General features: G+C 57.7%; 2 protein-coding genes across 2 annotated transcripts; both read right to left on the minus strand.

Annotated features, from left to right (window-relative positions):
- Positions 1 to 594: 594 nt before the first annotated feature.
- Positions 595 to 8,156, minus strand: PIP5KL1 (phosphatidylinositol-4-phosphate 5-kinase like 1; the record flags this gene model as incomplete). Its single annotated transcript, XM_079926624.1, has 10 exons — positions 8,112 to 8,156; positions 7,089 to 7,292; positions 5,817 to 5,867; positions 5,466 to 5,620; positions 5,121 to 5,245; positions 4,570 to 4,604; positions 4,424 to 4,479; positions 3,526 to 3,638; positions 2,849 to 3,002; positions 595 to 862 (listed from the first exon to the last, which is right to left on the minus strand). Exons 1-10 carry the CDS (start codon positions 8,139 to 8,141, stop codon positions 595 to 597), a joined length of 1,191 nt encoding a protein of 396 aa, XP_079782750.1. The 5' UTR covers positions 8,142 to 8,156.
- Positions 8,157 to 10,405: 2,249 nt separating this feature from the next.
- DPM2 (dolichyl-phosphate mannosyltransferase subunit 2, regulatory) lies at positions 10,406 to 13,953 on the minus strand. Its single transcript, XM_079926817.1, has 4 exons — positions 13,902 to 13,953; positions 13,526 to 13,615; positions 12,612 to 12,714; positions 10,406 to 11,822 (listed from the first exon to the last, which is right to left on the minus strand). Exons 1-4 carry the CDS (start codon positions 13,902 to 13,904, stop codon positions 11,764 to 11,766), a joined length of 255 nt encoding a protein of 84 aa, XP_079782943.1. The 5' UTR covers positions 13,905 to 13,953; the 3' UTR covers positions 10,406 to 11,763.
- Positions 13,954 to 15,960: the final 2,007 nt, after the last annotated feature.

The following is a 15,960-nucleotide window of genomic DNA, read 5'->3' on the forward strand; positions in this document are numbered from 1 at the left end:
AGTGAGGGGGGCCACCCCAGAGGGAGGCCAGTGGGCCCTGCTTGAGCCAGGGCGGGGGGTTGGGAGGCCCGGGTTCTTGGGCTGGCCTTGCCACTTACCCGTACTAAGCCCCTTAAAGTCTTTGGGCCTCAGTTTCCCCATCTGGACGACAAGGGGGCTGGGCTTGGTGGCTTCAGCCTCCCCCCTTCCCCAGTGAGGACAGAGCTGTGGGAGCTGGAGAGTAAGAATACAGGCTCCTGAGTCCAAAAGGCATAGTTGAGTCCTGGTTCCAGCATTTATTGCTGAATGATCTAGGTCAGTCCCTTCACCCCCTGAGCCTTCATTTCATGGTCTGTAAAAAAAAAAGGAATAATAGCATTTTTTTTTTTTTTTGAGGATTAAATGAGCTAATGTAAGGGAGTCCCTGATACAATGCCAGGCACAGCATCCCCAGCAAAATGAGTTCATAATATTAATTAGGGGATGCTGCCCTCTGGAGGCCAATAGGAGGAACAACAGGCGAGGAGAGCCCGACCCGCTGCCCGGGCCAAGCTGGAACCCGCGTCCCCAGCGGGCGACCATTGTCCAGGTGGGGAGAGCGCGGCTGGGCGCCGGTCACTCGGTGTGCGCCTCCACCCACTGGCAGAGGCGACGGGCGTAGCGAGTTGGGCTGACGGTGGAGAAGGTCCGGCCTGGGTAGCGCAGCGTCTTCCACAGGTGCTCCAGCCGCTTGCGGAGCCCGTAGACTGTGGTGAGGTCCACGAGGCCCAGGAAATAGCGTTGCTCTGGCCCGTCCAGGATGTGTAGGGCGTTGGGGGTGTCGGGCAGCAGCCGGCGGTTCTGGGCTTCCGGCTCCTCCAGGCTCTGTACCCCTCTCATAGACCTGGGGGCAGACAGGAGGGTGAGGTTACCACGTCCTCCAGGGAGCCCCAGCCAATGGACCCTGTCAGCATGGCCATGCTGCCCCTGGGTCATTCCCCCACCTCCCGTGTGCCCGGACCCGTGATGTCAGATAAACTGGGTGGCTGAGTAAAATGCAGTTGACGGTCTAAAGCTGAGCTGTCCATCATGCAGCCACCAGCCAGCCATATGTGGCCCTGAGCACTTAAATGTGGCCAGTCCCAAATGAGATGCGCAGTAAGTATAAACTACACACTGGATTTCCAAAGCAGTGTGAGAAAAAGAATGTAAAATATCTCATAAATGTTTATATTGATTAGATGATGAAATGATAAAAGTTTGGATGTACGAAGTAAGTGAAATATGTTATTAAAATTATTTTTACCTATTTCTTTTTTACTTTTAAAAATGAGGCTACTAGAAAATTTAAAACTACATGTGTGGCTCGCATTAAATTTCTACTGGGTAGCGCTGGTCTAGAGCATTTGGGTCACACAGACTCTGGCTCTGCACTTATGTGCCACGTCACTTTGGGTAAGTCCCATATTTGGGTACTTCCTAAACTGCTGTTTGGGGTTATCCAACCCTGGAAGTTTCAGGGTGGCAGAGTTGAAACCTTGCAGACAAAGTCCAACCCAAGTTCGCAGATGGTGTGTCTTTTTGCCTCAAATTGTATTCCAAATCAGAAGGTGCCTCTGGCTGGGCCCCCAATCCCAACCAGAAGCAGGCTCAGTCCCCTAACGTTGTCCTCTTGTAATGGTGGGAGTAGGGGTCGCTGGGGGGGGGGGGTCGCTGAGGGCTTTATCCCTGCCCTGCCCAGGTCTTGGGGGAAAGAAACCAATCAAAGAAAGTCCCACCCAAGCACCAACCAATCAGAACCGAGTGGTCTGGGGGCCAGAACAGAGCGCTGGTACTCTCTGCAGTGCCAGGGTTAACCTGGGTGTGGTGGGTTCTGAATGAGGGGCTGGGAACTGGCTGGGGGTGGGGCTGTAGCTGTGACCTTTTACCAGGCAGCATGGAGAAACAACCGTCGTATGCACACTGGGGTTTACCTGCTGAATGACGGCTGTAATATGAGCACTATCTGGGGGTAGAGGGCAAGGGAGAAGCTGACCTAGGTTGGATGGGCAGACTTGGTGGATTCTGTGCCCCGTGGCAGGCCTTCCACCATCTGGTCAGGATGTGCCCACCAAGCCATTACCTTGGGTTGTGCCCAAGACTCACCCATCCCAAGGTCTTCCTCCGAGGGGTGGGGATGGGGGCTAGTGAGTGGACATCATTTTTCACTTGTCTTGTCCACCCACTGGATCAATGAACTTATTTCCTTGAAGTGCCTGTCTTAAACCCTGAGTAATTCGGTTCAACCACAGATGTGGGCCTTGGAGGACTGAAATGCAAGTCACTAACCAAGTACTAACATGAATCCTCAAAAGTCATTCTACAACTTCACTTCCTCTCTCTGAGGCTCAGTTTCCACATCTCTAAAATGGGAAAGAGCCCATCCTCTCAATGAGGCTCATAGTCAGCATGCAAAGATTGGCTGCATGCAAGAGGAAGGCAACAAGATGATGGTGCCAGTGGTGATGACTTCGGGGTCCTCAAAGTGAAATGACCGAGTTAAGGGGCAAGGGCTCTTTCTAAGGCCAAAATTAAATACGTCTGAAACCTTCAATGGCTCCACATCTCCTTCTGGAAAATGGGCAGATTCTTCAAAAGCCCAACTGGATCTCACCTGGTCTTTCCTCTGCTGTGATCCATCTGTGCCTGCTACCCCTGCCGGCCAGGCTTCTCCAGCCCTCCACGCCACACACACACACACACACACACACACACACACACACACACACGTACACACAAACACTGCACTTTCCAGTCTTCGAGCCTTTGCCTGTGCTGTTCCCCCACTACACTGTCTGTCTTTTCCATGTTCTCATCACCTCATTCTTGCTGTTGCCTCTGGGGGGCCCACCTGGCTGTGCGGAAGATGAGGCTACTGCCTGGGCCCTGCTCATCCTCATGGAGACGCTGAAAGGCCATCAGGAGGCTGTAATCCAGCACGTTGAGCTCCCGGAGGAAGGCGGTGTCCAGTTCCATCTGGTGGAGGAGCCAGCTCCGCTGGGGCCCTGCCGGAGCATCAGTGCCCCCACCTGAGTGCTCGTTGTGTGCCAGGCAAGTTTCTGAGGGCTCCACACACATCTGCCCTAGAAGGGCAGATGTCATTACTGTCCCATTTCACAGATGAGGGAACTCATCTGTAATTTGCCTTGGTCACCTAGCTAGAAAGTTGTGGAGTTAGGATTCTCTGCCTCACTCCAGAATCTGGGCTATTAAAGACCCAGGCAGAGGGGCTTCCCTGGTGGCGCAGTGGTTGAGAGTCCACCTGCCGGTGCAGGGTACACGGGTTCGTGCCCCGGTCTGGGAAGATCCCACATGCCACGGAGCGGCTGGGCCCGTGAGCCGTGGCCGCTGAGCCTGCACGTCCGGAGCCTGTGCTCTGCAGCAGGAGAGGCCACAACAGTGAGAGGCCCGCGTACCACAAAAAAAAAAAAAAAAAAAAAGACTCAGGCAGAGAGCAGTGCCAGGGACACCCTTCTAACTTCACTCTAAATGGAGGAAGAGCAGGCAGTGACCGCCCCCGTGGCTCACCCAGGTTGATGATCTTGCCCTGAAAATTGAGGTCTTTCAGCACCAGGACAAGGGGGCTGCCCTCAGGGGCGGGCTCCACCCAGCGGCTCACCTCGCAGCCCTTGATGTCATACCTGGGAAGTGAGGGGTGGGGGAGACAGAATTCAACCTTATACAGACTTGAGACATACAGGGAACTCACGAGGTAATAAGAAACAAGAGCTTCCACTGGGTGACTGTCCAGATTCTCAGCACAACCCCAGTCCGTTACCGTCCCCATGTTAGAGATGAAGAAAAAGCCTCAGAGAGGTTTTCTGTTTTGTTTTGTTTTTAATTTGCCCAAGACCACACAGTGAGTAAAGGGCAGAGCAGGGATTCCAACTCAGGCCTTTGAACGTCCAGTCCAGACTTTACCCCTGCCTGTGACTGCCTCTTGGCACCTTGTCATCCCTGGGGTATCCCGGACAGAGGGGCCCAACCCTAGACGCAGCAACAGAGGGCATGAGTGAAGTCCGCGCCCTGGGAGAGCACCAGCGTGGAGCTCGCAGGCAGAGGCAGGGCTAGGAGGCTCAGAGGGCCACCTGCAATCAGAGGCTAGTTTGAATCCCTGCTCCTCACCTAGTAGCTGTGTGGCTTTCCCCTCCTCAGTTTCTCATCGACAAAATGGGGATGATAAGGACAGCTACCCCTCAAGAGTTGTTCTGGGAATAAGGAAAATGATGAATGCAAATGTCTCAACACAGCGCCCATGGCATACTGAGTGCTCAAGAGATGCTGGTCCTGGGAATCACTGTCTCCGACCCGTCAGGAGATCTTGGTAACGTCCCTTCTCCTCCCTGCGCCTCAGTTTCGCTGTCTGTCTAGTGAGTGTGGGTGCTTCAGGTGGCACATTCTGGGTGGGGCGGGGAGGCCGACTCACCTCTCGGAGATGCGGCCGGTGGGATAGAAGACGCTCTGCATGATGATGAAGTATTTCTGGAGACGGGGGTAGGGAGTAAGGGAGGACAGGATCTCACCCTCCAGCCGCCCCCTCCGGCCCGGCCCCCTCACCTCGGCCTCACCCACCTTCTTTCCCCGGGCCACCCGCAGACTGTGCACTCCTGGAAAGGGAGAGGGCGTCAGGTAGAGAGGCCCCAAACTCGGCAACGCCGGGTGCATCCTGCCCCAGTTCCAGGCCATGCCTCCTTCTCGCGATCCGCCGCATCCCGAGCCTTCAGGCCACGCCCCCAGACCCCTTCCCCAGCTTGAGGTGGTGTCCCAAGTCGACCCGCTTCTTAATTTAGCCCCAAAGATGCCGTGTCCCCCAGGCCTAGCCCTGCCCATATACCCTCCTCTCGGGACTATTCAATCCCAACCCCGCCCCCTTTGGGCCCCGCCCGAGGTATTGGCCCCGCCCACCTACCCCGCCCTCCTACGTTGCTGTCTAGGACCCGCCCCGCCCCTGAACTCTGCCCCCAGCCGGCCCCGCCTCCTGTCCAGTCCCCTCCACCCTGCTCGGGCTCAGGTACCCTACGTCCCCCGTCCTGGAACCGCCCACTCCCTGACCCCCTCCCCTTCTCGCTCTCTCTCTTCACCCTCCCCTCGCCCCGCAGTCCCGGGTCCCTGGCCGGTCATACCCAGCAACCGCGCAAGCAGCGAGTGTGGGTGCCGCTGCAGGTGCTGCACGTAGCGGGGCAGGTGGGCGAGCAGCGCCCGCACCTCCCGGCGCCGCAGGGTCTTCAGGAAGAAGCGCTGGTCGTGGCTGGGGGGCGGGACGGAGAGGTCACTGACCAGGTGGGGCAGGAGCCGCGTCCGCACCGCCCCTCTCGCCTCCTGCCCTCGCCCCCAGTCTCTCCTCCTCCATCTGACCGCTATCCGGCCCTGACCCACCCTAACCTGGCCATGCTGTCTCTCTCCTCAAGAGCCCCCCCTCCGCCCCGGACACCTCTCGCACCCTTTCCCCACCCCAGCCACCAGCTCACGACAGGAAGAAGCTGGCCTTGCTCTTGGAGGTGCTGAGGAACTGCAGGTAGGGGCCGCCGGGACCCAGCGCAGCCTGATAGTCCTCCTCTGCCAGCCCTAGGGAGCGCCGCAGTCGGGCGAAGGCGGGGCCAGCCAGGGTGCCCAGCTCGAAGCCCTGCGGAAAGGAAGAGCAGCCCCGAGAGTGTCCCTGGGGCCCAGGTGTGTGCAGTTGGCTCTGGCGCGGGAGGGTCAGGGTAAGCACACCCTTCCTGCAAAGCCCTGGGGCAAGCCGTCATTCCCATTGCACAGATGGGGAAACTGAGGAGAGGAGCAGAACACACCCCCTCCCATGCAGCACTCGGGCTTTCTACCTCGTGAACCTGGGTCAGGACCTCGGAGAAATCCTCCTCTGTGGGCAGCCCCTGTAGCAAGGAGCAGAGGGGCTCAGGGCAAGTCTCAACCCCCCAGTGCCAGCCCAGGGTCTCCCAAGCATCCTGTACCTGGCCTCACCCCCGTTCCCCCCAATTTGATTCCTCCAGCCAGTGGGGACCACTCTGGGTGTGCCTGAGTTGGGCAGATAGACTGCCAGCCCTCCCAGAGCTGGAGGGAGGAGGAGAGTAACCCAAGGCAGGTCCTAGGTGTGTCTCATTCACTGCTGGGTCCCCAGCACCAGTCTCTGAGCTAGAGCCTGACGCATGTGCCCAGACACACGTTGGCCAAAGTGTCGCCAGATGCCTTCCCAGTCAAAGGGGATGGCCTAGAAGCCTAGGACTGTCTGACTCAGCCTGGGAGAAGCAGGATCAGAGAAAGCTTCCTGGAGGAGGTGCCCCCTAAGCTGAAATCTCAAGGGCAGTAGCGAGGAGGAGCAGGGTGCTCACAGGAGCGGGAACAGCAGTGGTGGCCCCCAGGAAGGGAAGGAGAGCCTGAGTGACTGAAGCGAGTAAGGATGGACTGGGGAGGAGGCTGGACAGTTGGCCCTTGGGGTTGAGCCAGCAGGACCATGGGGCCAGGCTGAGTATTGGGGAGCCATGGAAGATTTTCAGCAGGTGATGAGATTGAGAGGACTGCTACTCTCTCCCTGGACCTCCAGGTCCTGTGCTAGGACCTGGCTCACAGGATGTGGTCACACTGTGCACATGTATGCACACACACAAACAACACACATGCTCACCCGGGCCGTCCAGCTGCTGAGCTTGCAGTGGGCGACCCTTTCTGCTGAGCCAGCCTGGCCCCAGCCTAAGCTCCGGGGAGGATGGGCTGGGCTAGTGGGGTGGGGGCGGGGTCCCTTAACCACACACCCTGGCAGAACCGGGAGGGCCTCAGAGACCAAGGAGTACAATCCCTGCCATCCATTATACAGAGGTGACACTGAAGCCCAAAGAGAGGCAGAGACCCACCTAGATCACACATCAACCACCCGGGTCAGGGGCTTCCTCGCACTCCCCACACACCCTGGGCTTTCTGGCTTCCTGGCCTCAGCCCCCACCCCAGAATGTCCCTCCCTCCCTGCACCAAGCCCCTGCCTTCCTCTCCTTCTATCTAGTCCGCTCTGTTCCCCAGCCCTGCAGTATTAGCAGGACAGGGCATCAGCCTGGTCTTGCTGTCGGTGCTGTGGAGGTGCACGGGACAGACTGGCCACTCACCGTGGGTGGGTGGTCCATGGACACTTGAGTGGCAGCCCACAGCCCTGCCTGCATCATACACGTCAGCTGGTGCAGCTCATGCCCTGGGCCAATCTCAAACAGGCCTAAGCGAGACTGCTTGTCTCGTAGACGCCAGAGGAGGCCACGGCGGCCAGAGCTCGAGGTGGCAGCTCTGTGTCCAGCCTCTGGGGAGGGGGTCAGGACCTGGGGTGGGAGGCACCAGAAGCAATGAGCCTGAGGCAGCAAGCATCCCACAGGTGAGAGACCCTGGTCTGAGTCCCACATCCACTGCTTGTCAGCTCACCCCTCAATCCCTCTCTGCCTCAGTTTCCTCAGTTGTAAAATGCAGATAAGGCCGGTACCCACCTCACTGGGTGTTGTGAGGGGACAGTACCTGGCATGCAGTCAGCACCCACAGTAGTGATGTTTATTATCAGTAGGCAGAGCATTTGTTCTGCAACCTGTCACTAGCTTAGGTAGATCACCTAACCTTTCTGCACCTCGTTTTCTCCTCTGTAAAATGAGAACTATAATAACTCCTTCGTGGCAGGTATTAACTGTTGTTACTGTTGAGTTTGAGCATCCTGCACAGGAACTCCTTATAGTAGGAGCTGTGATGTCAGTGATTCAGTCATCTATTCCACTCGTCTATGTCGAGTTCCTCCAGGCCAGCGCGGAGGGTCAGCACGAAGCTGAGATCATAGCTGCTGACCCCTTCGCATTGGGCGCCCACCATGTGCCCAGCACTGTCTGAGAGCTTGACCTCCTAACAGCCCTATGAAGGAGAAGCTTTTATCATTGTCTCCATTTTCCCGATGAGGAAACTGAGGAAGTTCTCGGGGGATACCCGCCGGACTCCCCGCTTCAGACCTGCGGCCCCATGTGGGGCGTGTCCCAGTCCCGCCCAGTGCAGGACCCCTTCTGGGCTTGGATGGGGGTGTGTTCGCCCTGCACGGGGAGGGGAGGTCCTGCCCCTGCCCTCCAACCCTTTCCTTTCCTGTCCTCTCTCGGGTCTGCACCTACCTCGTGGGGCCCCGGGCTCGGCGCGGCCATCGCCCCCGCAGCAGCTTCCGCGGGCTCTGGCCGCGTCCCCAGCTGCCGGGCCGCCCCGCTGCAGGAGCTAGGCCCCGCCCCTGCTTCTGGACCGACCAATCGCGTGGTGCCGGTCACGGCTGCACCCAATCCGAGCCGGGGCGCGGGGGATCGCCTGCGGGTCCCGCCCCTGGGGCTGCAGCACCCTTCGGACCGCGGTCCAGGGCTTGGGCAGGGCCGCCGCGCGTTGGTTAAGGTCCCCACCGGGGGAACACCCCACATTCCCTTCCTGGGGTGGGAGACTCAGGTCTCGGGGCGCTCGGGGAGGCGGGTAACCTAAATCCAGTCCCGCCCACACACCCTGGCGTGAAATTCCCACCGACCGTATTTCGGGTGAGGAAACTAAGGTCCAGAGAGAGAAGTGACTACCTCCAGGTCACACAGGAAGTCAGGGGCGTGCATTCATTCAACACTTATTTTGAACATTCACTATGGGCCAGGAGCAGTGTAGGCCGGGGTGGCGTGGGGGGGAGGCGGATTTTAGTGGTGAGTGAGAGAGAGGAACACAGCTGCCAGCGTGAGCTTTTAAAAGCATAAATCGCATGATGTCACTCGCACGCTCTAAGCCTCCAGTGGCTTCCCACGGCACTGGAACAAAGTCCAAACATCTCGGCGTGGCCCCAGGCCCATCTGCCCACTCTCCAGCCCCATCTCAAATCACTGTCCCTGCACCCAGCACACGGTCACAGGGGCTCCCGGCTGGCCCTTGGCCACCGAACTCTCACACCTCTGGGCTTTTGCAGGTGCTGTTCCCTCTGCCTGAAATCCTCCCCCACCTCCACCCTCGACTTGATTTGCTTTATTCCTCATCACCTTGCCCGACTCTAAGTGTCCCCTCCCTTCGGTCATGATCACATCGCTTTATTTTTCTTCATCACACTTAACACTGTCAGAGACTGTCTTGTTCATTTATTTGTTTATTATATCTCCCCTCCCCCACCCAGAGTGGGAGTGCCAGGAGGGCAGGAACCATGCCAGGCTCCTTCCCTGGCTCAGCACCTTGCACAAACCAGTGTTTGAGAAGTACATGCTGAACCAATGTGAGTAGGATGTGCAGAGAACCTCAGTGAGTCCCAGGAAATGAAAGGCCAGTGTGACTGGAGTGAGGAGAGCTCAAGCAAGCATGCAGGCTCTTGTTGGCTGGCCATGGGAGGGAGAGGGACAGGAACCCAGAGAAGCATTGTAAGTGTGTGAGAAAGATTCTCAGAAAAAGAAAAAAAAAAAAAGCTCAGGGACTTCACTGGCAGCCCAGTGGTTAAGAGTCTGCACTTCCACTGCAGGGGGTGCGTGTTCGATCCCTGGTTGGGGAAATAAGATCCCGCATGCAGCGTGGTGCGGCTAAAAATTAAAAAAAGAAAAGATGCTCAGATGTTTTCAAAAGGCCACTGGTTGTAGTGCAGTCAGATTGGAGGGGGCCACTGTGGGCAGGGGAGAGCAGTGAGGAAGCCTTTGGTGATTTAGGGCAGGGGACAGTGGCTTTGCATCTGGAAGGTGACGGGGGAAGGGGAGAATTGACAGGATTTGGGGTCATGTGGATGGGGGGGTGGAAGAGGAAAGCCAAGGTCAGTGATGTCTGCCAGGCTTCTGGCTGTGGGTCAGGGATACAGGATGATGATGCTAAGGCAGGGCAGGACAGGAGAGCCAGATTTGTGCGGGGGGAGAGTGGGTAAGTCTGAGAATTCAGATCATGACAGGATGGATTTGAGGTGTCACTACAACAGCCGATGAGGATCTCAGGTGGGCAGCTGGTGCACGTGAAATACTTTGGGGCTCAGAAGAAAGCTGGGCTAGAGGTGAGCCTGGGTAAGGATGAGGTCACCCAGAAGGTGAAACAGCCTGTGATGAGTCCCGAGGAACCCACCCTCTCGGGGCAGAGGAGCATGAGTGCCAGAGAGAGCATAAAGTAGAACGGGTCATCCAGCGTCTGAGGGTGTCCCAGGGGGGAAGTCACCGACCAAATGTAGCAGAGGGGTCAAGGAAATGTGCTTTGGATTTAAAGACTGGACGTCACGGGTGGTCTGAGTGCAGCCCCCCTGGAATGCTGCCAAGCACAGCAGGGAAATGCAGGAAGCAGGTGTGGATACCCTTTTGGGAAGTTTGGCAGTGGAGGGGAAGGCGCGGGAGAGACCCGGAGGGAATTACTGGGTTGATGGAGGGTCCCTTATACGGAGCCTGTAACATGTTCATTTAATACTGGGGGACCTTGTTGAAAGGCAGAGGCTGTTCCCTTGAGAGAGATCATCAGACAGGAGGCTCCTGCTATAGCAGTGTGAGAGGACAGGACCCAGAGTCCAGGTGGGCAGCTCTGCCTGGACTGGAAGATGGAGAGAAACAGGTAAGGACAGGGCAGGTGCGCCTGCAGTTGGTCTCTCTTCTCTGATGAGGGGGACACCTTTGCTAACCGGAGGAAGAATGAATGTCCAAGGTGTGAGGGGTGGAGGCTCACACTGTGAACGGGAGAGCTGGCTGCCCAGTGGGGCATGGTGGGATGCCAGGGACTAAGGCTGGGGCCTGTGCCGGTTAACCTGAACACAGTGGAACCAGCCCTGCTCTGGCTCATAACAGCCCTCTGCTCAGAGCCACGCTAAGTTGGGCTGCTGGGTACAGGAGACAGATGACAGGCTTGCCTTTTCGGGGACTAGCCTGAGGGTCCGTAAAATACCAGTGCCAGCTGGCTAGGCTGGCACGGGGGAGACCTGGTAGAGGCTGATGTGGCGTCTGGCAGATTGCCGTGCCTCCACAGACTCCCCAGCCATCAGCTGCGCCAGGCCAGACCCGTATCGGTCCCGGTCCCGGTCCCTGCTTTATCCTGTGTCCAGCACACAGATGATCCAGGAGGCATCTGAGGCACCAATTGCACAAACCAGGGTCTCCTGACCTGAGACCAACGCAGAGGCCAGCGCCCAGCCCCTCTCCAGCCCCTGAGCGGCCCAGCCCCCTGGTCAGGGATGGCACTGAGACAAACACACCACCACCGTTTATTGTTCAGCTCTCCCCAACAGGCCAGCACTGAGGCTGGGGGGCTGGGCCTCCGTGAGAAGCGGTCAATCCAGGGGCCCCCCGTGTGGCCACCCTAATGGGCTCTGGGGCCTGTCAGGCCTCCCCCTAGGCTTTCCAGGTCCAGAAATCCTTGTGGGGTCTGGGGTATGTCAGACCCGGGAAAGCTGCCTTTGTAGAGGAGCAGGACATGGGGGGAGAGGTCTCGTGACGCCCCAGAACCTGCCAAGTCCAGCAACAGCATGTGACATGAGGGAAACTGAGGCAAGAGTGTAGAAGCCAGAGGAAAAAGCGACAGGGAGTCTGAAAAGTGAGGTGGGGAGGACCGGCGTTTTCCAGGCCCTGAACTTGAAGAGGGTGAGAGCGAGACTTCCAGGGACTCCTCCCTCCTGGCTTCTAGAAGGGTGAGCAGGGGCTCTGGTCAGTCAGGGGTGAGTCCTGAGCAGCTCCATCCCACAAGGGTGTCTGCAGGGTAGCCAGGCTTGAGGGGCCCTCAGTGCCTGGATGGGTCCTCTGGGCCCCCACCCTTGGTCTGCCCTGGAGAAGAAGCAGAGAAGGGGCCGGCAGCCTCATCCGTGCTGGGCCTTCACTGGGCCTTTTTGGTCACCTTCTGATTCTTCAGCATCACGTAGGTGATGAACACGCCTGGAATACACAGACCAGAAAGGTCAGGAAAGAAAGCGCAGGGCTGCTGGGGGCCAGAGCAGGACACAGCATGGGAGAGTGACCCACACAGGGGGCCAAGCACCTACCCAACCACACTCCAGGCCACCTGGTCATCTCCCCAGCTGTTCATCAAGTCACACATCCACCCATTCATTCAAAAAATATCAGCCGGGTGCCTACTACAGGCAATTTGCTGAGTTTAGCGCTTCCAATCCTACAGGGAATAAGATCCACCCAACTATGCATCTACTCACCCAGTCAACCACCTACCCACCCACCTACACACTGACCCACTCAGCATCCATCATCCGCCCATCCCATCATCCAGACACCTGATTGTTGACGCATCCAAACCACTTTCTTGAGCACCGACTCAGTGCCACAGCTTGTGCCGGGGGCTGAGTAAACAGCAATGATAAAGCAACAGTCCTTGCCCCTTAAGGACTAGACCCTGGGAGACAGACAGGTGCAGGGATCTTGAACCGGGGTGACCAGCGGGTGAGAGGTGATGGAGGTGTGAGCAGAGTGATGGCGGTGGTGGAGGGAGCAGGAAAAAGGGAGACATCCCACTAGAGTCCAGTGAGCCTGGGGCATCGGGAAGACTGACTTAAAGCCCTGAAGGATGAACCGGGAAACCCCAGGGGATGAGTTGGGGGCAAGGAGCCTCATGGAGACATACGGCCAGTGACAAAGTGTAGCAGCATGTTCAGGGCTGGGAGAGGGTCATGGGGTCCCTCAGACACACTGCCCAGGGTTGGGGGAACTTACCCACAAACAGGAGCAGCAGGAGGCCAGCAGCCAGTGGGATGGCAACGGCATAGGCTTGGGGCAGGAAATACTTGTGGATGACATGCTGACTGTCGATGAATGGCTGGCATCGAGGGCAAAGCTCTGGTGAGCACTCCCCACCCTGCTCAGCTCCCCAAGCCCAAACATCCCACCTCCTCCATCTCTGGGGCTGACCCCATCAAAGCACTGAGACTGCATTTGCTTTTCTTTAAGATGATGGCATTTGGGGTGCCTTGGTTTGTTCCCTTCCTTCATTTATCTAATAGTTGTGTACTGGGCACTTGCCTGGTGCCTGCCCTAAGCTGGGGATGGGGACCTGACAGGGAACAGAAGAAAAAGGACTTGCCCTAAGGCCCCCACAGCTTAGCAGGGGCAAAGGGTACATGAGGAATCCTCGAATGATTCCCAACCTGGGCTCCAAAGTCTTCTTTACCAACATTTTTCTCCAAAGGATACCAAGTTCTGCAAGATTTTGCCTTCCAAACACTACACTTTTAAAGCAGTAACCAAGACATTTCCCCACAGGGAAAAGAAAAATCCTAAAGACTCTCACAAAATCCACTGGCACCTGTCATGCCCAGGGGCCCGCAGGATAACGAGAAGAACTAGAACTCCCATCAAAGGCAGAGCAAATCAAGGACAGGACTTTACAGTGTAGTGGTTAAGTTTTCCACCTTGGGCCTGAGGCTTCCCCCTGAGCTTCCGCTTCCTCGTGTATAAAATGGGGGACAGCGCTAGCATCTTCCCCATAGTGCTGTTCTGGAGCTTTTGTGAGGTATGCAGGTAAAGCACCCAGCATGGCACCTGTCACACTGCAGCTGCTTAAATGATGTTAGGAGTTGGCCTCAAGATCCAGGGATGGGAGGTGAGAGAGGACGGGGCAGCACACATACCAAGAGAATCACCCAGACGGTGTAATAGGTGAAGATGATCAGGCTAACGGCGACGAGGCCGAGTCCCACCACCTGGTCTGTTCCCGTGGCCTGCAGAAAAGGGAGAACTCAACTGAGGCAGTGATGCTCCATTTAGGTGCACTGAAGAAGGGGGGCGTTGCAGCCTGGTTACGCCCATTCACTCAGCGGACGTATCTGACGTGGAGGACTAGGTCAATTTTAGGCCGAGAGAGACCGCCGGGCCAAGGCCTATCACCCGTACGACGGACCGGCAGGAGAGCGATGCCGGATCCGAGTACTCAAGTCCCAGCTCCTGAGCAGACCCAGGACCCCACCCCCAGACGCCCCCGTTCCCCGCACTCGGGCCCAAGCTCACCATTTCCCCAGCGCTGCGGGCACTGGAGCAGCAAGCCTCATCCGGTTCCGGATCCGGGCCCTTCTGGCCTTGGGCCGCGGGCTACGCCGGGAGTCGTAGTCCTTAGGCCGGTTCAGGACCACGTCGCCCGAGACAGGCAGGCACTGCCTTCCCTTTGCATATCGGGAAATGTAGTTTCTCAAGGGCATTGTGGGCCGCGTTCCGGAATCTCTAGGGAATGGGACGGGGGGGGGGAAGGGGGGGGAAGGGGGACGGGGGGGGGGAAGGGGGGGAAGGGGGGCGGGGGGGGGAAGGGGGGGAAGGGGGGCGGGGGGGGCGGGGGGGGAAGGGGGCCGGGGGGGGGAACCCAGTCTAGCTGGCATTTGTGGTCTCAGTCCTGTCGAACTCGCCCGAGAACAAAAGCCCGTCTCTCGATGTCCCAGAGTCCCATAGCCAGAGCGGGATGGGGGTGGGTGGCCGGAAGTCCCATATTTCCGACGGGGAAAATGAGGCTCAGAGAGGGGCGCGCTCTTGCAGGAGATCACAGTCTGAGTCAGTGGTGTAGCCGACTTCAGAACCCGAGGGCACTACTTTCTCGTCCCGAGGCCCTAACTTGTCTGTTGAGGGTAGGGTGCAGAAAAAGTTCACCGACCGGCCTGGGGTGGGAGGAGGGGCTGGCTGGGGCCCCCAGGGATGGGGAGGATTTCGACTGGCTGTGAGAGGGCACCCCCTTACCATGCCAGGCTTCCCTGGCGACCCTTTGGGTGTCCTCTCTTCACTGCATGAATGAGGCTAGGGTGACCCTCCCTTCCTTCACCGTCTGCCTCTCGGGCCCTGGGTGTCCCGCAGCCCAGACAGGTCTTTGGACTGGGCCGGTGTGTAGGCCCCTCCCTAGGCTTGGAGGCCAGATCATCTTCAATGTCTCCTCCAGCTCCGAGGTCCGGAACACTGTCTCCTCACAGCTCATAGGGCTGGCTGCTTCTCCCGCATCAGGTCTCACTGGGATGCCACACATACCAGGGAAGTGACCTTCACAGCTGGGCAGGGTTCCCTCCTCCGTGCTCCATAGCCCCAAGTGTGGCTCCAGGATGACACTTATCACTGCGTTTTAATTAGCTGATTTACTTGTTGATCTGGCCCACGTGACTGTGAGCTCCCTGAGATTAGCATCTGTGGTCACTGCTGTATCCCCAGTGCCCAGAGTGAGGCTTGGCACAAGTAAGAGCTTTGAATCAGTCAACCAGCTTTGAAATTTTGGTGACTTCTGGAATGCTACAGAGGACAGCATGTGGAGACTCCAGGCCTCCTGAGGGGTTGTGTGGAGGCTCTCCGTGTGTTATCTTCACTTGGGGGGCGGGGGCACACAGAGATCGGGTCTGAACCGGGCATGACCTGCTCCTGCTGGCAGCATCTGTCTCCTTGGGTCGTCCAAGCCCATCACAAAGCTAAGAGGGACTTTTTCCCCCTACCACTTTGTATACTGATTTTTCACTAAGCGTTACTGTGTTCCAAAGGAGCAACCTTTTTTTAGCCTACAGCCCAATTCCTTCCCTCTCTATCTCAGGAGAATTTGAGCTCAGCCAGGAGCCACCTTTTCCCTCCCCAGGTGTGCACAGAACAGAGGAAGGGACTGAGAATCAGCCTCCAGGGTTTACAGGGTCCATGAGTGGGCATCAGCACTAAGAAAGGGTGGGGACAATGCGGTGCTGTGGCAGGGACAAGGCCTCATAGTCTGGTCCCTTCTGGCTTGTCCAAAGCCCTGAGGATTCCTGCCACCTCTGAGCTCATTAAAGGCCCAGGGTGACTTGCCTTTCCCAGAGCCTGGCTAAGTCAGCTCTTCTGAGTCAGGGGCAGAGAGTGAGGGGTGGTCCCGGCCTGGAGACGGTGCTGGCCTGTGGCTTTAGAGAGGCTGGGGAAACGCTCGGCACCTCCCAGTGTCTAGCTCCCTAGGAAGGCCTGTATACCCACTTTCTCATTTGATTCACAACCCCATTTGCAGCTGAGAAAACTGAGGCACAGTTGTTTGTCCTCAGGCATGCCTGTTAGAGGCTACCTGACTCTAGGGAGGTTAGAACTTGGG

This window comes from Stenella coeruleoalba (assembly GCF_951394435.1).
Source record: "Stenella coeruleoalba genome assembly, chromosome: 7".
NCBI lineage: Eukaryota > Metazoa > Chordata > Mammalia > Artiodactyla > Delphinidae > Stenella > Stenella coeruleoalba.